We start from the raw sequence: 23,567 nt of genomic DNA, 5'->3' as shown, positions 1-23,567 counted from the left end.
TTGGTCTTATCATCTTTGCTACCATGTGTCCATACAAAATGAAACGAAGAAGAATTCACTCGTGTTTTCCTCAACGAAGCCTTTATTCTCTTCATTTATCTCATATCCAGTTCAACACCCTCCGTTTGCTCGCCGTGAAAACAGTGTGAAGTATTTCAAGGCCGAGCCCGGCTAACGTAGATAAAACGCAGCTTTCCCAGGCTGCAACAAACAACATTCATTCCTTCTGTCCAGTCAGAGCATCTTCACGTTCACGTCAAGAGAGCCCAGTTTGCAGACATGTGCGTGTTGCTGTGTGCCGTGGTGGTTCTTCTGGCCTTTCCTCTCGGGAACATGTTTGTTTTGCGTCCTGCAGCCGAAGCTCACAGGTAAGTTTTTTCATGATGATGTCAGTGTTGGTCAGTAGGTTTTTCTGTCACTTAACAGCGGGAGCGATGCCCAGCTTTAAACTGCTGTGAAACCTGAAGCTCAAAGCTTATTTTTGGATTCTCATGTGTCGAGCATGAAGGTGACGGGTCACTTACACATTCTGCTCTTTCATTTGAGAACACACGCTCACGCACACTGATCGCGTTTCACAGACCAAACTTTCCAGAAATCTGGATTTTACCCACAATAAACATTTTACTGTAATATGTCATATTAAACTTACCGTGTGTTCTAAAAAAATCTGGTGTGTGATCTTCTGTTATACAGACGTAAAACCCACACGCTTCAACCAGTCCACTGAAAACTAAAACGTGATACACGCACATGACAGACAGACAAATGACATCACTGCTGACCTATTACTCTAAAGTAACAGGTGATGTCATTAATTGAGCTCATTTCTGATATTATTTGGCAGATGCAGAGAGGAAGTTGAAATCAGGAAAATTCTTCTGGAATCTCTGAACCTTCAGCAGGAGCCGCGTGTCTCGGTGTCTGAGATGAAACATCTGCGTGAGCATTGGAAAGACGCCGTCTCAACCACAGCAGGTAGATTGGCTGTAAATTCCTCTGACGCTGTCATTGCTTCACATTGATGTGTTTGTTGTCTCTTCATCAGTGAACTCAACATTCCCTGAGGAATCTGGAAAGACCACACAGCAGAAGTGTTGCAAACATTCCTCACAGATTTTCATCAAGGGTGAGATCCCAAAAGAAGCTTTGACATTTCAGGAAATATACAGAAAACACATCACTCCAGACTTAATGTTTTTATATATCATTTGTTTTTTTGTATTGCATCACTGGCATTGCTCTCATGAGATGATGGTTATTTTGAGTCTTTGTGTTTGTATTACTCGCAAATATCATTTATTCGTTTCACAAATATCAGCTGAACTTGTTCTTGTTCTTCTCTAATCATCCATTTGTGATGTGTTGTTTATGTTTGGTCAGATTTGGGCTGGGACGGCTGGATTGTTTATCCTGAGACGTTTACCTTCACTCGGTGCACATCATGCGGCCTTAATCACTGTTCTGAGAACGCAAGTTCCTCGACACAGGTAACACCGGCAGGGCACTAATCCAATGCAGAGCGTCCCTTCCAAACAAACACCACGTTACATTTCACACAAACATTTTTATGTGTGGTTAATGTTTGCCTAGAAATCAAACTCATGACCTTGAAGTTTCTCTCCTGGCGTATGCTGGCAGTTGATCTGTCCGGTTCTCTCAGCGTGTGCGTGTTTATGTGCGTGTGTGTTACATAGAACAATTGAAGCTCCTAATGGAATCTGAACCTCAATGGCCTTTTGCTCTAGTGTGTCTGCAGCGTTTCTGCAGCGACTCACCACTGCCTGTTCTCTTTCTGCAGTGCTGTAAGCCCACCGCTCATGATATTCTCCCCTTCGTCTACGTGGATGACTGGAGCAGTTTGGTGGTGTCTTCTGTGAGCGTGGCCAGTGAGTGTGGCTGTGACCCCGGAGAAGGCACGAAGGAGCCTGAGGTCATGACCCCTTCCTAAAACCCTCCTCTTCTCTCACGGGTCACGCTGACCCGTGCGAACACCAGCATAGAGCTACTGAAACACAGTTAAAAAAAGCTTTTTAGGTTTGTGGCTTGGCTGAAAGAGGCTTTATTCAAATGCCTTGACATGTTATATTTGCTGCTGCTGCGGTTTGGAAGTCAGACAGAAACATTATGAACACAAACTCTTGGCTTTTGGGGGTTTTAAGGGTGTGATTAAATACCAAGTGGAAAAATACAATTTTAGCGTTCTCAGAAGATCTAAATTCCTCATCTAAGCCAGTTTTTTCTCAGAAAAGCACAATGAACCTTCTGTCACGAAATGATTCGAGCCCAAATCTCTCTGTTTTTAACTTGAGCATTCAATGGTTGAGCTCTGACCTGATTTCATTGGCCAGCAACTGTGTGTTGTGACTCTGCCAAGTTCAGTCCTCGATACACCAAATGAAAGATTCTCATGGAAATAGATCCTCTGACATGGATGAATTTGCTTTTTACGCATCTGTTTATTATGTGGACTTGTTCCTCTGTGGGACTGGGTGGGATGGTGCGGGAATATTTTGGCTGTGTTTAAATATTTGCAACATTTTTTGATTTTGTCACGATGTCTTTGTTCACATAAACTCTTCTGTTTCATGTTTCACAAATCATTTCTAACCTTATGCACCTTATAAAGTGGTTATTTGAATGGCCAGCTAACCCTTTCACATGTTGTTTTTTGTTCCACTGTGATTTTATATCAGATGTATCAGCAGCATAACGTTTTAATAAACGAAGCTTTTGTGAAGTTACCATGTGATCTCCTTTTTTCACCGTTTATCGTCTGCTTGTGCGTTTTCTTGAGATTTATCAAAAGGAACTTGCTTGAACTCCAAATGAAAACACGTTTTCTGCTCACTGTGATTAGCTGCTGAGGACTGATTGACTGTGACCGCAGGTTAAAGTATGTAATCATCTGTTCTTGTGCGCGCGCGCTGCGTGACGGGGGCTGTTGCGCAGTCAGTAAAGGACTTTTGTAAAATCGCTCCCTGTGAACTCTCTGTGTGCTTCTGGATTTATCCGCCTCTCCACAGATGGACTCGACAGATCCGCGGAGCTTCAGAGCCTGAACACATTCATCATGTCACCCGTGGCTTCACTCTGGCTGCTGTGCGGATCTCTGTGTTCTCTCGTGCTCGTGGCTGAAGGACACAGCACTGAGTGTTTGGATAAAGATGAGGTTCTCAAGGAAATTTCCAGAGACGTTGAGCGTCCGTCTGTTTGTGTGTTGACCTGCACTGTGCTCGCTTACAGACAGATTCTGATCAGACAACAGAAACTCACTATCCGATTCACAGACTCAGACGCAGGTACGTACGTATCTTATTCTTCACTGTCGGAAGCTCAGAAAAAAATGTTTTGTCACAATGTGCGCGTCGGTGGATGAATATAACCTGCCATGCATTGTGGTATCGTGCATATTTTTTGTGTTTTAAAAGTGAGCCGAGTAACCCTGTTTTTTTGGTGAATTGATTACATTATAGGCAAACCCATGGTTTTACTAGACTAGAGGAACCATGTTTTTGACAGCCGTGGGTTTCAAAACCGTTGTTGTTTTCTGCTCACCATGTTCTTGGTTGTTTTAAAACATGGTAAATTTCCTTAAGGGTGTGAAGCGGCGCCTCATTTAATGGGATTCGAACCTGCGCGACTCGCTCATATTTCTGTTGATTCTGTGCAGGAGAAGCGGGAGAGTTCTGCTGGTTTTTCAGCAAGAGGTGCAGTTCGTGGGATGAAGTTTTTGTTTTACTGCCAGTCAATCAATCACTTGTGAATGGAGAAACTATGGAAATTTACATCACAGAGCCGATTCAGCTTCACACCGCTTCCTCCACACTGCCCGAGGAGTGCGGCATGAGATTCGATGTCACTCCGCATCTGACACAACAACAACAACAACAACAACAGCCGCCGCTGCCGCCACAGACTCTCTGCATTAGACTGACTTCATTCCTGGAAAACAAGTTACAGTGTCCACCATTCCTGGCCATGGTTAAAAACAAACAGAAGAAGAGCACAACTCACACCTGAACAAATCCACACAACATTATGAGACACAAATAAACGTTTGTTACTTTTGTATTAATACGCAGTTGTTTAATATAGAATAAGCTTCTTTGTGTATGATTATTAGAAAAAGCTGTGCTTTATGATAAAAGCACGAATATCTTAATTTTTTTTGTGAAGTTTTATAGGATTATATATGACAAGTGTTAACCTATTATCTTTATTAGATATGAATGGGTTTCAGGCACGTGACCTTTCTGGCGTGGGCGCCATCTTGAGGACCTAGCGCAGCCTCTCCATATAACTGAGCCAATGAGGACTTAATTCATTCACTCTGTTTAACAAATCCTGTCCATAGATTAATAAACCATAACCACGAGTTTCCAATCCGTGCCCTCAGTTCTGTAAATAGTACCATTCTTTTTTTACCCCTACTACAAAAACACCATCCATTCACATATTCCCACAGTTTTGGAAAACTATTTTATTTTAACCTTGGAATTTTCAAATTATTATAAGATATTAAAGAAAATATTAAAGAAATGTTTATTATTATGTTAATAATTAATAATGGCATTGAGGCATTTATATATATTTATTAATTCCAAATTAATTAATTAAAACCTTTACTTTTACATGAAATTTCGTAATCAATAAATAATAATAACAAGCACGCGTTACTGTTCGTGAGCTGCACATGAGAAACATTGAAGCACAGCCCTGCATTAGCACATTACTGTTTTCTGTTGACTTACTTTTAGACTTTCTGCATCTTAATGATGCTCTGGCAACAAATGAAAGAGCGAAATTTAGGTCTGAAGTGAGCAGTTAAAACTGGTCACAGTATATTTTTACATCTTTAAGAAATACAATTGTAAGTAATTTAAGAAAGGAGAAAGCCGATTTATTATCAGATTAATTAAAGATGCACAGGGAAATGGGAAAGTAACCTGAAAAAATATGCTAATTGGAAAAAGGACACGGAACTCAACATTAATGGAGTTATAATTCAGGATCAGGAAATAGTTTTAATATTTTTTTTATAAATTAAGATGAGGATCTTGAAAATTGTTCTAATTTAAGTAATACTGTATCTAAACCAACAAATGCGGACAAACCAATTTTTTAATTACGAGAAATATCTAAATCAGATGTGGGACATATATTAGTCATTTTAAAGATTCAAAAGCAAAGGACGTTTACGGAAGGTAACACTGACAACATTTAAATCAAATAAAGATATTTCAGCGTGTCACCCTGTTTAATCTCACCTTCAAAGATTTTTTCCTTATGCCTTTGAAAAGAGCTATTATAACTCCAGTATTTAAGGGTGGCGATAAAGAATTTGTTGAAAACTACAGACATACAAGTATATTACCTGTTGTTTCTAAAGTAACTGAGAGAGAAATGGGTAGCGAAACAACCGATTCACCATTTGGATAACAGCATATGCCGTTGCATCCAATGCAAGAGCCATTCATTACTGGAACGTTGCCAATTGAAATATGAGCATGTTCAAACTACTGGAGAGGGGCAAGAGATGAGAATTAGCCCACCGGCTAACTCTGATATATTTACAGTAGCCTATTGCACTGTTGATTAGTGAGTATAATAAATAAATAAAAAGTTATTCTCCATGCACCATGTGTCAATGTGAAATTAAATATATTCAAGAGCAATCTTTCTACAGTAGGTTATCTATCTCAAGACTCGTAATTTTTTATATTGGAATAGAAAAACTCAACGTTTCACAACCGGGACTATAGCAAAAATCATTATTGGCCTATATGACTTTCTTTGATATTATTGTTGATATTAGATTACATTTTATTTTGAACTCTGTTAAAATGTTTCATACCTTTCTGTAAAGTAAATGAATGTTGTATTTTTACTAACTTTTGCATTCCCCCAAGAAACATCGCAAAATATTCTACGAGTTCGGAGAAAACACATTTTCAATGTAGACCTACTTAGCGGGACAATAGGACGTGTTTGTCCGAAATCACCAGGGGCGTAGCAAGCTTTTCAAAAGTGCGGGGGATGGATGTGTTTTGTTTGTTAACAACGAAAACGTTGAATTTAATGACAGAACGGTACAAAAGGTATAACATACAAGATATAAAAAGCTTCCCATTTAAATGTGTGATACTAGTAAAGTATAAAAATTCCATTCGGAATACACAGAAAATAAGTCAAAACTCTGTTGTGAAAATACACAACAGTAGACTTGGTAATGAATCAGAAATACTTGAATAATCCCAGGGGGGAAAGACAGAGGAAAGCTTGATAGTGAAATAGGTCTGACAGGACTGTGACCGCTAAAGTTTGCTTACTTGCACCTTGAAAAGGGGAGATATAAAAAAACGCCCACACAAAGCTTTTTCTCTGGAGGTATAAATAATGTAACAATTTTCTGTTTTTAAACATTAAAATAATATTAACTTTTCTTTCATAGTTGTTCAACAGGTACAATCAAACAAAAAAAGCAATGTTCAAAATATCAAAATCAATAAACCCATAAATACACTGCTTGACAAGGACAATTTGTCCCTCCTCCTCGTCAATTCCCTGTCTTCTTCATCACAGTTACTTTATACATTACATGCCACATAAATAACCGAATTTAGCTATTTCTGAACAAAATCCCAATTTGCAATTAGCATTAGTCTAAAAACTAAATATAATTCAGAAAACACTCGACATATCAACAAAACATCTCCCCAAACACATATCAAGGTTATTTAAAAACCTCGAAAGCATAAACATTCATTCAAAGTAACTGGAATAGGGAGGCGTAAATAACTATTACCGTTCCCGCCTCCTCAGCACGAGCTAACCGATAAATCTAACACACCAAGAGAGGCGGGACTTAAGGCAGAACAGCCAATCACCATCCGGTCACACTCAAAGCCGGTGTTCTGATTGAGTGGGAGGGGAGACGAAGCAGCCGCATCGAGCGCAGACACAGAGCGGCAAGAGAAAACGGTGGAGCGACTGCTGTAAGACGTTTGTACAAAACTGCGGAAAAACTGCAAAAAATTGCGGGTGTTTAACCCTCTCACCGGGAAAAGTACACCCACATCCCCCACGGTTGCGACGCCCCTGGAAATCACAGAATGTTTTGCGAGAGAACACAAACATTTCTTTGCTAATGAATGCAAATGTTTTACGAGGCAACGCGATATTCTCAGGGGACGCAAAAGGTTTGCGAAATAACTTATAATTGCGAAATAATCTCATCTCTCTTATTTTTCCACCACCAAGGCAAGTTCTTCAAAGTGGCTGCGGGGAGGCTGCAGACTTGGAGCAGGCAGTTTTTGATGATGCGTCCAGGAGGGATATAGGTTATACAGGGAAAAAACATTAAATCGATGCTCAAAACTTACAAATTATTAATTACCCATCCCTAGACGTTGACTAATTAGATGTTTTTTGTGAATTAAAGTTATTTTAAAATTTGAGATAGACATGCACTACGGTTTAAATGTCTTTAGATATTCACTATTGGTATTAATACATACATTTATTGACATCAAGAAACAGTTTAATCTAAATGTTTTTGTGAATTTAAAACGGTGCACGTAGTTGTTTCAGATGGATAAAATATCTGCTAATGTCACACAGCTATAAAACCGTGACACACACAGGTCCTTTTTAAAGCTATAAAGGCCCTATTTAGCCAAAAGAATCAAAGGACAACTTTTTGTGAACAATAATGTTGATTAAAACATGAAGACTCCCAATGACGATTACCCTTGCAACTCTTCTTTTTGGTTGTTACCCAAGTGTCAAATGCTCCCGCTCGCTGATACATAAGAGCATAAAGCGATAAATGATATAGACTTTACGTATTCGTATTAAAATAAAAGATCGCCCCTTAGCTAATGGGCTATAAATTATAAATGTTGCAACGTTCACAACAATTCAATTTGCTATTATTTGCTGTATCACTCTCAGTCATATCACTTTAGACTTTCTGTCCGTTCTCTTAGCTCATACTGTACAGTCTCCCCCCATTGGACGCATAAGGAACAGCGCCCCTGTAAAACTGGGCCGTAGATCTGCTGGCTCTAAGTCTGCAGCCTCTTACTAACTCAACTCATCTGGAGTGTTGTTCAGCCCTTTTATTTGGAAAGGTTTGGTAACGCGGTTTATCCGGGGAATTTACCTCAAAATAAACGGATGACCTCAACTATAGCATCTTACTCCTCGTGTGAAGACCGACGAGTGTAAAGACCTGCGACTCTACCTGCGCGACTCCACCGAGCAAGGACACCGGCAAGGCACATCAGTATATTTAACATACCTTTGCTTTCATTTAATTGTCTACTAACATGTGTTTCGAGTTTATTCCTGTATTCTACCGTAGACAGCGTTCTCACCCAAGACGCAAGGCACGACGCACACACTCTCAAGCGCGTCCCATTCACATCTCTCCTTTTACACCTCTGTCTCTATCTATGGGTCTCTGGAACTGCCAGTCAGCTGTGAACAAGACTGACTTCATCGATGCGTTTGCCAGCCAGTCTGAGATTCACATTCTTGGTCTTACTGAGACTTGGATTCGTCCTGAAGACTCAGCCACACCCGCTGCTCTCTCCACAAACTACTCCTTCTCCCACACTCCCCGCCAAACTGGAAGAGGAGGAGGCACAGGTTTGCTTATCACCAATGATTGGAAATATTCCACACTATCTTCCCTATGCAACAACTATTCATTTGAATACCATGCTGTTAATATCACTTTTCCCACTCAGCTCAGCGTTGTTGTAGTTTACCGTCCCTCAGGTCCTCTTCACGACTTCATTGAAGAGTTAGATGTGCTGCTCTCATCATTTCCGGAGGATAGCGGCCCTCTTGTAGTCCTTGGGGACTTCAACATCCACCTGGAGAAACCCTATGCTGCTGACTTCCACACCCTCACCGCCTCGTTCGACCTCACGCGCCTCGTCACAGCCAGTACTCATAGATCTGGTAACCAGCTGGATCTCATCTACATCCGTAACTGCACCACAGATAACATTCAAGTCACACCTCTTCACATCTCGGACCACTTCTTCATCACTTTCAACATGCTCCTTCCTACATGCACTAACCCTAACCTAACCCTAACCAACACCACCACCCGTTCACTTTAGACGGAACCTTCGCTCTCTCTCTCCTAACACACTCTCTGCCAGAGTGACATCCTCTCTTCCCTCCAACTTTGCTTCTCTAGATCCTGACACTGCCACCGACACCTTACACTCAACACTTACATCCTGTCTAGATAACCTTTGTCCTCTGTCCTCCAGACCGGCTCGTGCCACTCCCCGCTGCCCCTGGCTGTCTGACATCATCCGTGAACAACGTAGTACACTCAGGGCTGCTGAAAGGAAATGGCGCAAGACCAAGAACCCTGCTGACCTAGGGGACTACCAGTCACTACTCTCCTCTTTTTCTGCTAGTGTTACCACAGCAAAAATGTCTTTCTATACCACCAAGGTAAGCAATGCATCTAACACTCGACAGCTTTTCAAGACATTTAACTCTCTTCTTTGCCCCAATCCTCCCCCGCCCACTTCATCATTGACTGCGGAAGACTTTGCTGTATTTTTCACTGACAAAACATCATCCATCAGCAAACAATTCTCGGTACCTCAGACCTTGGGAAACACCTCCCACACTTCAACCATCAAACTCTCCTCTTTCACCCCACTTAAGGACACTGAAGTCACCAGGCTTCTCAACACCTCCCTGCTCACCGGCACTTTTCCATCCACATTCAAACAGGCCCAGGTCACGCCCTTACTGAAGAAACCAACATTGGACCCTTCTACTCCCGACAGTTACAGACCTGTCTCTCTCCTCCCATTTATAGCAAAAACACTTGAAAGGGCAGCTTTCAACCAGGTGTCTTCCTGTTCCAGAATAAACTACTGGATGACAAGCAGTCTGGCTTCAAAACAAACCACTCCACTGAGACGGCATTGCTATCGGTCACAGAAGCACTGCGGCTAGCCAAGGCGGAATCTAAATCCTCGGTCCTGATTCTGCTAGACCTATCTGCAGCGTTTGACACTGTCAATCACCAGATACTGCTAGCAACCCTGTCATCACTAGGAATCACAGGCTCTACCCTCTGCTGGTTCAAATCCTACCTCTCCGACAGATCCTTCAGGGTGTCATGGAGGGGCTCGCTGTCCACGGCTCACCACATGATCACTGGGGTCCCTCAGGGGTCGGTGCTTGGACCGCTGCTTTTTTCCATCTACACGACATCACTGGGACCCATCATACAGGCACATGGCTTCTCATTTCACTGTTATGCCGACGACACCCAGATCTACATCTCGTTTCACCCAGACGATACCACTGTAGCAGCTCGCATTACAGCCTGCCTCGAGGACATCTCAGCTTGGATGAAAGACCATCACCTCCAGCTGAACCCTGCCAAGACCAAACTACTCATGTTTCCGGCACACCCTACGGTCCAACACGATTTCAACATCCATCTTGGCAATACCACAATCACCCATTCCAAAACAGCCAGGAACCTCGGAGTCATGTTTGATGAACAGCTGTCCTTCAATTATCACATTGCAAAGACAACACGGTCATGCCGATATGCCTTATTCAACATTAGAAAGATCAGACCATATCTCACCGAGCATACGGCACAACTCCTTGTCCAGGCCCTGGTAATCTCAAGGTTGGACTACTGCAATGCTCTCCTTGCTGGTCTTCCTGCAAAGACTATCAAACCACTTCAGCTGGTTCAGAACGCAGCAGCACGCATCGTCTTCCAACAGCCCAAAAGGGCTCACGTGACTCCCCTTTTCATCTCTCTTCACTGGCTACCGGTCAAAGCCCGTATCAGATTCAAGTCACTAATGCTTGCCTACAGGACTATCACTGGATCTGCACCGGCTTACTTCCACACTCTCCTGCACTCCTACACCCCATCAAGATCCCTGCGTTCAGCAAACCAGCGGCGGCTTGTATTGCCTTCCCAAAAGGGCAGTAAATCGCTCTCCCGCTCTTTCTCATTCACAACTCCTTCCTGGTGGAACATTATTCCTAACTCTGTCCGTTCAACCACATCTCTCACAACATTAAAAAAACTACTTAAAACACATCTCTTCTGTGAATACTTGACAAACAAATGAGAAAAAAAAAATACACTAACCCTTTCTCTCAACAGGTAGTGGTCTATCTTTAGGTGAAACCGGTAACTTTGTATTTTGATCTAATGTATTATAGCTCCTGTATGAACTTTCGCTTATTGCTCCTAAACTCTTTGTAAGTCGCTTTGGATAAAAGCGTCTGCTAAATGTCTAAATGTAAATGTACTCTCTGAGCATCTTATACTCTTAAAGCGTCGCTCAACTTCAGGTGTTGTCAGTTGGGGTTTTGATATGCGATTTAATTGATATAAAGAACGATGGCAAATTTGTTTAGACGATTTTTTTTAAATATCGCAATATCTGCAAAGGCGCCCTGTGTCCGTCTCGCGCGTGTCCGCGTCAATCAGGTCACATGATAAACAATGACGCCATGAACGACCGAACACAGGCGGCGCGAGGAACAAACAGATATTAAGCAGAGCAAACAGGTGAGAAAAAATACACACAGTGTTAATCTTGTGCTACTCATCGGTAAACACACATACGTGTTTTATAAAAATATTATATACTTTTCGATTTTAAAAAAATGCCATTCTTTATGATTTATAAGATCGTTTGACTGTGGGGTGAGACGAGTCTGTGTGCATTCAGACACTTTTGTTCAATTTACCATTACAATCGTAAAGTTTGACAGTATTTTGTGTGTGTGTTTGTCTGTTTATTAATCCAAAACTTTCACAAATGTGTTCACTAACTTTAAAGCGCAACATTGTTTGACCATTTGAAGACTGAGATCCTTTTTATTCCAACGCCCTTTGACATTTCACTCCAATATGTGGAGATCTCCCCAAGCACAATTTATACCCATTAAAACATTCTGCCAGTAATGTATTTTGTTATCAAAATAAGCAAAGCAAGAAATATCCAGATTTTTAGTTGTTTTGGCTCATTTTACTGTTTGTTTTGTCTTATTTGAAGTCATCTGGAGGCCTTCTATCGGAGGTCCCCTGGTTGTTTGAAGTGTTTCAGACACAGAAACATGAGTGTGTGTGTGTGTGTTCTGTTTTCACACTTCCTTCAGGTCACAAACACAGCCAACCATTAGAACTGGCAGCGCACACATGGAGGATCGTAACGTGTTGAGGCGGATGGAGAGAGAGAGGAGGAACCAGGAGGTGCAGCAGCAGGAGGAGACACGTTATGACAGAATCGCTCCTCTCTTCAGTGAGCCATATAAGGTGAAGCATCACATGACACATGAGTGTAAATCTGATAACACAACACCACGTCGTCATGGAGATCATCACATGTCCTCTGTATAGCACTCTTTTTTCTTTCTGATGTAATCGTATATATATATATATATATATTCATTTATGTGCGGACTAGTTGTGAAGTTCCCTACTGACACAACACTAAACGAAAGTGAGGACTTTTGAAGTGACTCTGTAGCTTCAGATTAGCTTTAAACAGAAACAATCACACACCCTGTTTTTATTACAGTCAATTGTAACATAAATCATTGTGTGGATCATATCATAGTCCACAACACTCACAACTAACTGTCAAGGCTGTTTTCCACCTGAAACTGAAAGTTAGTTAACTGTGTCTTATACAATTCTGTGATGTTTCTCTTTGACCAGCGTGCCGAAGAGACCGGAGTCCCATTTCCGGCTGCGTTGTCTCCTGTCCATGAAAGCAAACTGAACTCTTTTTTTTTAGTGCAATAATCCCGTTTGTGTTGTATATTGTAGAGGAACAGCATCCATAACTGAGTTTAAAGGCACTTTGTCAAATTTATTTTCAGATAGACAAGAGTGACGAGCTGTCTGCTCGCATTCAGATGATGCTGGGTAACTTCGAGGATGGAAGAGATGTTGGACCGCGGGAACTTGTGTTTCAATTCAGTGATTCCACACAGCTGTCTCCTCTCCAGAACTCTTGGGGATACACAGACGGCCCCACGGCCTCTGGTGAGAACCTACCGCTGCTGTCTCCACCCGCCGAGCCCCTCTCCCCCCTGCAGCCCAGCGACTTGGACGACATGTCTCCTGAAGGCCGTCGGGCGGAGCCGTCACAGATGGAGGCTCTTCCACTGGCTCCTACACTCCCATTGAATTTGCATCATAAAGCGGGTCTGTTGAACCCGAAGAAGCCCACGGCGTACGTGAGGCCGATGGATGGTCAGGACCAGATGACCAGCGGCTCTCCTGATTTTAAAACTTCACCGGAGACTAATGAGCACTTACCCGACCTGAAGAACAGTGACAGTCCAAAGCATCCTTTTGAGCGGCCGCCACAGTCTGTTGACGTGAGGGCTTACACACACACACATACATGTATCAACACACACACTTTGCATAGGCGTTATGATTTTAATACCGGACAAACTGAATATTATAATATATCTATTACCTTCCCCTAACCCAACCCCAAAACCTCACCATCTCATAAAACTTTCTTCATTTTGACATTTTCAAGAAAACATCATTTAGTATGTTTAATAATCCATTTGAATGGTGGAGATCGGCAATCGCTGGGTTAGACTTTTACTGTCATTGTGGGGCATTTGTGTCTGTTTCAGATTGGCTGTCATGAAGCTCAGCGTGTGGATGACATACTGAAGGTCAGAGCAGATTGGGTTGTTGGGTTTAGGAGGAGAGAGAGGATGATTATAAAAGTCTTTGTTATACACAGGAGATGACTTCATGGCCTGAGATGTTGACAAACATTCCTACACTGAGCACAAGAGGGCCTGTGCTCTCCACGGAGGTCTGAGACAACACAGTCGTCACACGTGAAGTAGATTTCATTAGAAGCGCAGGTTGTTTTACTCATTTATTCCTGTAACAGGAGCTGCATGCATCCCCTACTCACCGTAAGTATTTTGTGTTCAAGAAGACCACTTCCTGTCTCACCATGTTTAAAAAACATCCACACACACACACACACACACACACACACACACACACACACACACACACACACACACAGGTGAAGGGTTTTAATTGGGTTACTCAGTGGGATCATGAGCTTGGTGTAAAAACAAAATAAATCAGAAGGGTGAGATGTGACCTCCGTTATGTGTGCATGTTTTTTTTTTTCATCAGAGGGTCTTGAATCATCAGACACAGTTCCAGATCACCAGTGAGTATCACACGGATCAGATCAGATCAGATGTCTGTGGGATGGGTTTAAAGCTTTAGCTGCACGACAAACTGTGGTGACATTGACATGGTTTCATTTAGCAGATGGTTTTGTACAAAGTGACTCTTGATTGTGCGTGTGTGCGTGCGCATGTGCCTCTTGCGTGTCCGTGCGCGTGTGTAGGGGGAGTTCCAGCATCTGCAGTGATTCTGACAGCAGTTCTTCAGACAGTGACAACATCAGCGCTCATGTGACATCACGCTCACCACACACACAGGTAACAATATCAACTGTTACATACTGGAGGAAATGGGTTTTTATGTACAGCACAAAGTATAGAGACGAGGGCAGGAAAGAACAGGGTTGAGGGTGGGGAACGGAACCAGTAAAATAATCAAACTGGGGTCTATGTTTCCCTTTTGTGTGACTAGTGCTCTTAGACACAGTGAGATGTAGAAAAAATGTCACAATTTATGAAGTTTGTGAATCCTCAGAGAAATGAAAGCATGTTCGGCACGGTAAGGGTGACACTTTCTGACATCACTTACTCCCCATCTTGTCATTTCAAACCAGTACAGCTTCCTTTCTTCGGCAGAACACAAAAGAAGATATTTTGAAGAACGTTGGTGGCCGAACAGCACGGGACCCCATTCACTTCTATTGGAGGGATACAAAACCAATGCAAGTCAATAGGGTCAGGTTAACAAATTTTTTCAAAATATCATCTTTTGTGTTCTGCCGAAGGAAGGAAGAATTGACAAGAGGGTGTATATTGTTATTGTTGGGTGAATCATCACTTTAACCTGTCTGTGTGAACCGGCAGAACCCCAAGAGTCCGTGTCATGACATCAGGCCAGACTCCCACGATTCCCCTGGAAGGACAGAGGCTGAAGATCCTCAGCAGGGTCGGTCTCATAACCCAACCCACGTCGACACCAAGGCCAATCACAAACAGACTGTGAAGAGCACACGCCTTGAGAACTCCCAGCACAATAAAAACACATCCACACGCAGAACGAAAGAAAACGGAAAGAAAACGGACGAAAGGAGAGCGAGAGATCCGTCCGTCTGCAGCACCAAACACACAGACAGAGAATTCACCCGGCGCCCTCTGCTGGTGAAAATAGAGCTGAAGCTACTCTCCAGAATTCCACAGGAGCCCAAAACGCCCGTGTTCCACTCAGGGGTCACCGAGAGATCCGATCCTCAAAAAATCCCCCCACTCAAGAGACCTGTGAGGAGAATCTCAGAGTCTGGTGACAAATGATTTTCTCACAGTTTTGTGTATTCATCATGGGTTCTCTCATGATTATGTCAGTTGTGAATGTTTACAGTATACTTCAGATTCAGTTATGCTCTGTATGTGTTTGCATTTGGAGGTTGAGCGGGATGGAACATCTTCATTGAAAAAACAAAGAACGGACAAGGAGGACAGACGGTCTTGTTCCTCTCAGAACACCACCAGCCAATCAGAGTGAGTCACACAACACTCATCCCTACCTCACAGCCAATCAGAGTGAGTCACACAAGTTCATCCCTACCTCACAGCCAATCAGAATGCATTGCCAAACCTACACAAACACAGAGAGATTAAATGTGAATCTTGTGTTTGGTTTCTGGGTTAACAACGAATGAAGTCATTTGATCCAAATGTCTGTGCTGGTATATTTTGTTATAGTCAGCACCTGATATAGGTCGGTGATTTGTGATTTTAAAGGTCCTACGTTTTCTAATAATAGGCAGTCACTATTATCTCACTCCCTTCTTGACTGACTCTCAGATGACTCATTTGGCGATTCATCTGTCTAATCTCCTCCTTTCTGTCAGCCGATTCTGATCTGATTGGTCATAGGTCTATAGTCTGCTTTGATTGGTCTACCGGGTGCAGCACATGGAACGTAGGCGGCATTACACAGAGTGACGCAAAACTGAAATGAGAATGACAGACGACTCGTTCGCGTGATTAAGAGTCGAGTCCTTCTTACTCAAGCCAATAACATTGGTATTCATTCACTTTCTGCTTTACAACTCATCAGACTGCTGCCATTCACACACCGCATCATTACACACAAATGTCATTCTGAGGACATTGTAATAGTAACTCATGATCTTTATCAAACCTTCACGTTTGCTTGTGTAGCCTCACTTTTTCACATGTTGCCGGAACTTTTCCACTCCAAAGCGTCATTGTATGGTTGATTCGCTAGTGTCACCGCGTTAGCATAACCACAGAGCTACCCAATTTCAACAGATTGACCAATCAAACAGGGTTTACGGAATTCCAGCCAATCAAATTACAGAGGCCAAACAGCTTTTCAGCCAGTAAAACTAAAGAATACAGAATGTTCAGCCAATCAAGTTGAAGAAGGCCCAACTGTGTCGTGAGACGTGAGAAGGCAAACGTAACAAAGCCAATGGGTTACAATAAAAATGATGTATGGTAAGATTTCAGAGATGCAGACTACTTCTCTGTTGTGAATTCTGCTGATTTGAATGAAAACTTGGGTATTCCTTCTAGGAATTTCAAATGTGGTAATAATTTGGATATGACAACGTGCAAAAAAGATTACTGGAATCCTTTTTTCCCCACGTGAAGCACTTGCTGTTATTCAACACCAAACTAGTTGTTTTGTTGTTGTTGTTTATGGCGCTCGTTGGATAGTTTGGTGTAGAGATATAGAATGAGAGCATATCAAACATGCTTTGTTATCAGACGGATCTGAACCATTTTATTAGATCAGGGTGACCATACGAAACATTTTTCCCTGACACATCCTGGCCAGGATTTCAGGTGCGTCCTCCAGAGGTCCCATTTGTTCTCACATTGTAGTTTAAAAAATCATAAAATTAACATTTATTGATCCTAATACTGTTAATCATTGTAGTTTCATTCTTACCTTGGAATATAATGGCTGCTTTTCTGAAATAAAAGCTGATGATGTACGTGGTGGACTCGTGATCTCTGGAGGAAGCACCCGAAATCCTGGCCAGGATGTGTCTGGAAAAAATGGCCCGTATGGTCACCTTACATTAGATTAAACCACGCAATGTTCTGTTGTTTCTCTTGTCAAACACACAAACATCTTCGTTTGTGAATGGTACATCTCATATCATGAAGTTCACCTAACTGTAGAAGTGTTGTTTGGTGGGGGAGTGATGTGTATTTTTTGCTCGACTCTTTGTTACTGCATAACTTAAACAGACTTGTTGATCTGTCTGTGCTGCTGAATGAATAACAGTGAGTGGAAATCACCCACACACACAACTGAACACAGACGCTCTTAACATCTTTCAGAGTCACCAAGAACTGCAGTTCCATGAAGAAGAGAAGACAACAGAAGCCCGTTCCTCCTGACAGCCAGCAGCAGAAAGCAGAGGCTCATGGGAAGGTTCTGTTTATCTCTAGTCACTCATCATTTCACACTGTTTGTGAACACATCAGATTCATTTGTTTTATCACAGAAAACCCACAAGAGCCTTGATGTGCCTGCGCGTCCACCTGCGACAAAACCCCGGACGCTTCTGCAGCTGGACCACAGGTGGGCATCTCTCGCAAACGCACACACACCGTTTCTGTACGCTTGATCTGTGACTTAACCTTTAACCTTTGTTTCCCAGGAAACGTTCTGTTGAGGATCATATGAGGGAAGCCAAGAAACTAAAGCACAAAGCAGATGCAACGGTGTGTACGGTTTGGAGCTCTGTAAAGACCAGTTGTGTTTCTCATATCATGTGTTTCTTCAGATGGATAAGATGTCTAAAGCTCTCAGTTATCTGGAAGCTGCGCTGTCGTTTGTGGAGAGTGGAGTCGCGATGGAGTCAGACACGCAGATGCCCAGATCGGCATACACCATGTTCTCTGAGACCCTTGAGCTCATCAGGTAATCATATAATGTGAGAAACAACAGAACACGTCTTCTGTCCTGATTCTGTCCGGCAATCAGTGTTTGTACTGTTTTACAGCAGGTGGCGCTGTGACACACCTTTGGGAAAAAGTACAGAATCCCAGAACCTAGAACGTATATGTTTTAGCGGTTTTAAATGATTGATCGGAGTGTAATCTGGGCAGAATCTTTGACAAAAAACGTTAATTATCTCAGCTGTTTAATCAAAGTGATGCATTTTTGAAGAAACCTACCCAGATCTAAGGAGTGATAAAAAAACGAACAGATGGAAGAATACGGTTTCTTCTGTTTGAAAGCTGAGACTCTGTTCTTTCATATTGTTTGTCCATATATTCTTTACAGAAAATGTACTGTGAGCCATTAAATTTGGGTGAAAATGTTAAAAAAACGCTGGCGTAGGCTGGCAACTTTTTTTAAAGAGGCTGGTGGCGATTGAGTTAATAATGTTTTATTAAGAGTTCATGAGGAGCATGTGCAAATAATAACACCTGCCATTACATCTCCTGTCCTATCAAATCATGAGCAAACTCTACAAATAGTTAAATCACCTAACCTCCTTCACTCTACATTTGTGCAATACCCGACTCCTCAGTATTAAAACCTCTTCTCACACCAAATACACATACAATATTCTCAGCAAATAATTAAATAGGCGGCAGTTTAATTAAGCAAAGGCGAACTTGTGAAATGATATTGGGGTTTAATTCTTTTACTTGGACGGTAGTTAACAAAAGTTGCAACTTCAACAAAAAGGGCTAAATTATTTAAATTTTGACTCAATTTTACTAGACGTATTTTCATTTTTTGTAAATAAAGAACTTAAGCTTTCACTTGAATAAAATATAAGATATATTTAGACATTCATATATATGACAAATATAATAGGCATACAGTAAATTATTTTGGAGTGAAATGTAAGATTTCTGTTTGTTTTGAATGCGGTGCCAGGAGTGATGAGAGACTGTGAGAGACGGTGATGTGTGGGATGAATTGTCAGGTGAGTTGTGAGTATAAACGGAAGCATCACAGAAACAGGCTGTGTGTGCCGCATGCTTCACCAGTACTGAGAGGGCAAAGGTCTTTTCAATACTCCGCTTTTTCATTATTTAATGCTGGCTTTCTGTACTATTTCTCATCCGTGCTCCTGATATGCCTTACACTAAGAGTCAGTCAGATGTGTTGTGTGCTGGAGAACATGAAGAAAGTTGAGTGACTGGTCCCCCCATGTGGTTGATAAGCGTAATTGTCTGTTACCAATGTCTTGAATATGTCGCTGTTTAAAGCTGCGTTCAGATTTTAAGTGATTTTGTCGCTGCAAGTTGCCATTGGGCATTCCCACTAGTGGTTGCCTGAGTGACGACATTCATTGATCACGCTAGCTCTACTCACCGGCGGCGCCAGGGGGGGCTTGGGGGGTCTCAAGACTCACCCAAAAAACGCCTTGACCCCCCATTTGACCCCCCACCCCCTCCCTGATTAAAAAGCCCTGCTTGATCCTAGAATTAGAAATAGAGGACACCGAGGAATTGGAGGATGAGGAGGTGGGAGCGTGTGTTGGAAGCGTGTGTTGTAAAATTCAATTTGCAATGTAATATGCAAAATGGCAATGCAGTATGTAAATTGACAATGCAATCGTGTATCTAAATATACATTTCAAATAAATATGTGCAACATTAAGTGCAAAATGAAAATAAAAATTCAATAATATCAATTACATTTGGGAGTTCCTTTTTATGAATACAAATGTAATTGATATAATTGAATTTTTATTTTCATTATGCACTTAATGTTGCAAATACTTATTAGAAATGGAATGGATTTAACGGGGGATTTAAGCCATGGCCCAGCCGAGAAACCAAGACAGCTTAATTAAAATCATAACCGTGTCGTTCTTTTGGATCGCAGGGGCAGCTAGCATCCAGGGGTTTTAGTTACTCGTGGTTCAAACAGTACCAGTGGCTTGAATATTCTGTCAAAAGAAGCGGCTTTTTGTTTTGCCTGTCGTCATTTTTTTCACAGTGTGCATCGATCTGGTTTTATTTGTTTAGTAGCAGTAATATGCAGTTATTAGCCGTGTCCACTGTATTTTTTTTGGGGGTTTTCATGAGACCCCCCTTGAAATGACCAGGACCCCCCATTGCCCCCCCAATCAAAATTGTCTGGAGCCGCCACTGATATCTCTACTCTACTGTCTTCCTATTGGCTGTCCACTGATCACATTAGCTCTACCATCTTCATATTGGCTGGTGCTTCTGAAAGTCGCTCTTCATTTGCATGAAGTTGAAGATTTCTCAACTTTGTGGCGTCGCTAGACAAGCCCAACCGGTCGCCATTGGTTCCGACTGCTCGTGTTGCTGGAAGTCGCCAGCTTTCCATTAAAATGAATGGGATCATGTCGATTTGTATCTTGTAATATGAAAAAGGCTTAAACTTCCCCGTGGGCAGAGCAATACACGTAAATTTGTTTAGTAAGCTGATGGAACTGTCGAATGCAGAAACTTTGTTTGAAAACCATGTTGTGCTCTTCTGTAGGCAGGCAATGGGCCGACCCCAACACAGAACTGACAGATTGTGCTTGTAGTTACGTTATCAGGGTGCTTGGGTAGAATTTGTCCGGTTAAGAGTTGTATTGTTGAGACATTATTTTAAGGTTGAAAACTACCTTTAAGGTTTAACTAGTAGTAAAGTTTTGGTTTGTGGGTTTTTGAGTTTGGACAGAAGTGAACCACGTGTGAAATATCGTGTGCGATCTACGTCATCAGTGTAATGTCATCTGAAAATGTCACTTATGAGATTGTGCACACACCTGTATTAACCATCATTGTGACCAGTTTAAGATTGTAATGAGTGTGTGTGTTTGTTTAGGTTTATACTCAAACTGAAGAATTACACCGACCCCACAGCTGCCGCCCATGAGAGAGATTTTTTAGTCCTGTGGTGAGAACAGAAAATGTTTCTTCCTTCATCAACACAATACCTTCAAATTGAGTTTATATCATCTTGTCTGTTTATGTTGTTAGTTTGCGTTGTGAGTCGATGCTGCAGATGGCCATGTTCCGCCACAGACGTGATTCAGCCCTCAAACACTCACGAACACTGGCGGAGCATTTCAAAGTGAGTCTTTATTTTAATTTCCTCTGTGATGTTCACACATGTGTTTCAGTGTGTGTGTGTGTGTGTTTGTGTGTGTGCAGAACACATCATGTTCTGCTTCTCCTGTGAGCTCCAGCTGTACCGTGGTCATTCCTCAGCCCATCCATCAGGTGGCAGTGTCATACGTGGAGGTCACAGCACTGTTTCTGAACGCTCTGGAGAGGTGGGAGCAGGCAGATGAAGTGGCTCTCAGAGGCAGCGGTAAACATCCAGCTAGACTTCTCTTTCAGTCTTTCATCCATTCACATGAATGCCAGTGTTATTTTGTTATGAGTCAACACGACCACACATCAAAACATACAGCGGAGCGGATGTAGTTTGTCCCATTTGGTACCGTACACATAGAACTGAACTTCTTTGAATATTGTTTTTGGATCAATGCTCTCTGTGTAACCTCACAGCTGGGTTACTTCTATCAGTGTTCTTATTTCTCTAATAGTTGACTAAATCTCTACAGCTAAAATGGATTTTCTGTAAAACTGCTTTGCAACACTTTAGAACATAATTATAAACTTTGATATTTTATGTTTTCAGCTGACTACTTTGAGTTTTAAAGTGACCGTGCAATTGAAATGATAATACACATTTTCTTACACAGCGTTGTCTTGATTTTTATATACGATTTATCCATGTACATCATTATTTATGTCAAATTAATTTGGAGTTGAGATCTTTAATCAAAAACATAAAGCTCCACCCACCTCTCAACAACTCTTCTCTTCATGACGTAATTTCTTAAAAGTAGATGATAAGACTATAGTTACTGTCCAATGGCTACCGCTGGTGTATAAGGCTAACTCGCAACCATCCAGTCAAGACACCAATTTCACATAATGGCGACAGAGACAGGAAGTTGGGGAAAACATCAAGCGATTTATTTGTTATCAAGGTCTGATGTTTGACAAATCAGCATAAAGGTCAGCGCTACGCAGCTAAGTTCTTCTTTTCTGCACAACTGTTCTGTTTGGTGAACGGAGCTAGAGCATTGACCGGACAAGTGTTTTCTCTACTCCAGGTTTCTACACGTCATGCAGTGAAATGGGTCCCTTAGGGGGAGGGTGACATGAAGTCCCGCCCTACTTTTTTTTTTCAAATTTAGAAGCCGTTTCACTTGGATGAACGTCACGATAAGGAAAAGACATTCGCAACTTCCGTTTCATGATGACTTTAAGTGACTCGTGTTCATTCAGGCGATACATTTTTATCAGCGCTTTTTATCAGAAATACTAACCATAATGATGACGAACAGCCCATTTTTATTCAAGTAATAATTAAGGCACATGATGGGCTTTATGAATGTTGTTGTGTTGTGCAGGTTTGCTGCGAGAGCTGGATGCCGTTGCTGCTCCTCTCAGTCTGTCGTCTTCCATGAGCTCATTAGTACAATACACACGTCAAGGCCTTCACTGGATCAGACTCCAACCCTGAACTCCTGATGACGCCAGCACACACACGCACGCACGCACACAGAGAATCTCTGATTGGTTGAGTAGGACAAACACTTGTTTGCTGCTGTACACTTGCATGTTCAGAGATCTATGTTTGGCTGAAACGGGTCGTGAAGGTCATGAGAGTTACAGAAAATGATGATGATGATGCTGTTGTTTGTAGTCTGTAAGTGACCTCTATTCAAGCTGTGAGTTTTAAACACTTTAGTTTTTTTCGGATCATCATGAGAAGGACAGATGTTTGTATAACTGTATTTTTCATCGTGGTTATTTGTTATTTAAGAGCAAGCGTTCACACGTGATTTGCCACTTTAGTCTCTGTTGGAAATCCATGGAATAAAAATAATTTATATTTATATATATTATATTATTTATTCTGTATCTTCTGATTGTATCCTGGGAAACTATACTGTGACAGAGTGTTGCCCTCTGTATTTCTTTAAACTGAATACTGAGCAAATTTTGTTATTCTGTCATTTGAAAAAAAAAAAAAAAATCTTGCTTAAATGACCCATCTATGAGAATATTTTGTTGTTTTTGGCCATTAGATCTGATGTAATTTCTGAGTTGAGAAGCCTTTTGGTGTTTTGTAGTTTGTGTGTGCGGTGAAGGGAGCAGGTGGTGTTTAAGCACCGCTTCCATCAAAGCTTTGTTTATTAATGTGTTTCATGATATTTTGTCAAATTTAAACTGAATGCATATTTATTTTAAATTTAATTCAAGAAGGAACTGTACAAACAAATAAACATTACATCAAAAAGTGCATCATTAAACAGTTTACAACTTGTATTACAACTGATTATAAGTTG

The 23,567-nt window shown here is 41.7% G+C and overlaps 3 protein-coding genes across 7 annotated transcripts; all 3 read left to right on the top strand.

Moving 5' to 3' along the window:
- The first annotated feature begins 125 nt into the window (after positions 1-125).
- LOC130407623 (growth/differentiation factor 6-A-like) lies at positions 126-2,744 on the top strand. Its single transcript, XM_056730693.1, has 5 exons — positions 126-368; positions 848-978; positions 1,049-1,129; positions 1,384-1,490; positions 1,802-2,744. Exons 1-5 carry the CDS (start codon positions 280-282, stop codon positions 1,949-1,951), a joined length of 558 nt encoding a protein of 185 aa, XP_056586671.1. The 5' UTR covers positions 126-279; the 3' UTR covers positions 1,952-2,744.
- A 5,556-nt stretch (positions 2,745-8,300) lies between these two features.
- LOC130408324 (uncharacterized) lies at positions 8,301-9,684 on the top strand. Of its 2 annotated transcripts, XM_056731814.1 has the most exons (3): positions 8,301-8,655; positions 8,757-8,973; positions 9,294-9,684. In XM_056731814.1, the coding sequence occupies exons 1-3, from the start codon at positions 8,509-8,511 to the stop codon at positions 9,407-9,409; spliced, it is 480 nt and encodes a 159-aa protein (XP_056587792.1). In that variant the 5' UTR covers positions 8,301-8,508; the 3' UTR covers positions 9,410-9,684. The 2 variants fall into 2 exon arrangements, with proteins under 2 accessions (XP_056587792.1, XP_056587791.1); XM_056731813.1 differs by having other exon boundaries at positions 8,301-8,973.
- Positions 9,685-11,479: 1,795 nt separating this feature from the next.
- Positions 11,480-23,557, top strand: aff1 (AF4/FMR2 family, member 1). 4 transcript variants are annotated; one of them, XM_056730234.1, is made up of 19 exons: positions 11,480-11,593; positions 12,187-12,343; positions 12,913-13,416; positions 13,690-13,731; positions 13,803-13,877; positions 13,959-13,983; positions 14,216-14,252; positions 14,436-14,529; positions 14,848-14,946; positions 15,076-15,486; positions 15,632-15,726; positions 17,548-17,641; positions 17,715-17,791; positions 17,871-17,934; positions 17,997-18,133; positions 21,023-21,094; positions 21,178-21,271; positions 21,352-21,511; positions 22,626-23,557. In XM_056730234.1, exons 2-19 carry the CDS (start codon positions 12,227-12,229, stop codon positions 22,736-22,738), a joined length of 2,310 nt encoding a protein of 769 aa, XP_056586212.1. In that variant the 5' UTR covers positions 11,480-11,593; positions 12,187-12,226; the 3' UTR covers positions 22,739-23,557. The 4 variants fall into 4 exon arrangements, with proteins under 4 accessions (XP_056586212.1, XP_056586214.1, XP_056586213.1 ...); XM_056730236.1 differs by having other exon boundaries at positions 21,321-21,511; XM_056730235.1 differs by lacking the exon at positions 14,848-14,946.
- The last annotated feature ends 10 nt before the right edge of the window (positions 23,558-23,567 follow it).

This window comes from Triplophysa dalaica, chromosome 19 (assembly GCF_015846415.1).
Source record: "Triplophysa dalaica isolate WHDGS20190420 chromosome 19, ASM1584641v1, whole genome shotgun sequence".
In the NCBI taxonomy this organism is placed as follows: Eukaryota; Metazoa; Chordata; class Actinopteri; order Cypriniformes; family Nemacheilidae; genus Triplophysa; species Triplophysa dalaica.
This window is presented reverse-complemented; position numbering and strand designations above follow the sequence as displayed.

Bases quoted from the DNA above. Each gene is read 5' to 3' on its own strand.
- aff1 (XM_056730234.1), top strand. From the start codon at position 12,227: ATGGAGGATCGTAACGTGTTGAGGCGGATGGAGAGAGAGAGGAGGAAC. The intron at 13,878-13,958 runs GTCTGAGACAAC...TTCCTGTAACAG, and splicing joins GGCCTGTGCTCTCCACGGAG to GAGCTGCATGCATCCCCTAC. The intron at 21,095-21,177 runs GTGAGAACAGAA...TTATGTTGTTAG, and splicing joins AGAGATTTTTTAGTCCTGTG to TTTGCGTTGTGAGTCGATGC.
- LOC130408324 (XM_056731813.1), top strand. From the start codon at position 8,334: ATGTGTTTCGAGTTTATTCCTGTATTCTACCGTAGACAGCGTTCTCAC. The intron at 8,974-9,293 runs GTAACCAGCTGG...TCTGTCCTCCAG, and splicing joins AGCCAGTACTCATAGATCTG to ACCGGCTCGTGCCACTCCCC.
- LOC130407623 (XM_056730693.1), top strand. From the start codon at position 280: ATGTGCGTGTTGCTGTGTGCCGTGGTGGTTCTTCTGGCCTTTCCTCTC. The intron at 979-1,048 runs GTAGATTGGCTG...TCTCTTCATCAG, and splicing joins CGCCGTCTCAACCACAGCAG to TGAACTCAACATTCCCTGAG. The intron at 1,491-1,801 runs GTAACACCGGCA...CTCTTTCTGCAG, and splicing joins ACGCAAGTTCCTCGACACAG to TGCTGTAAGCCCACCGCTCA.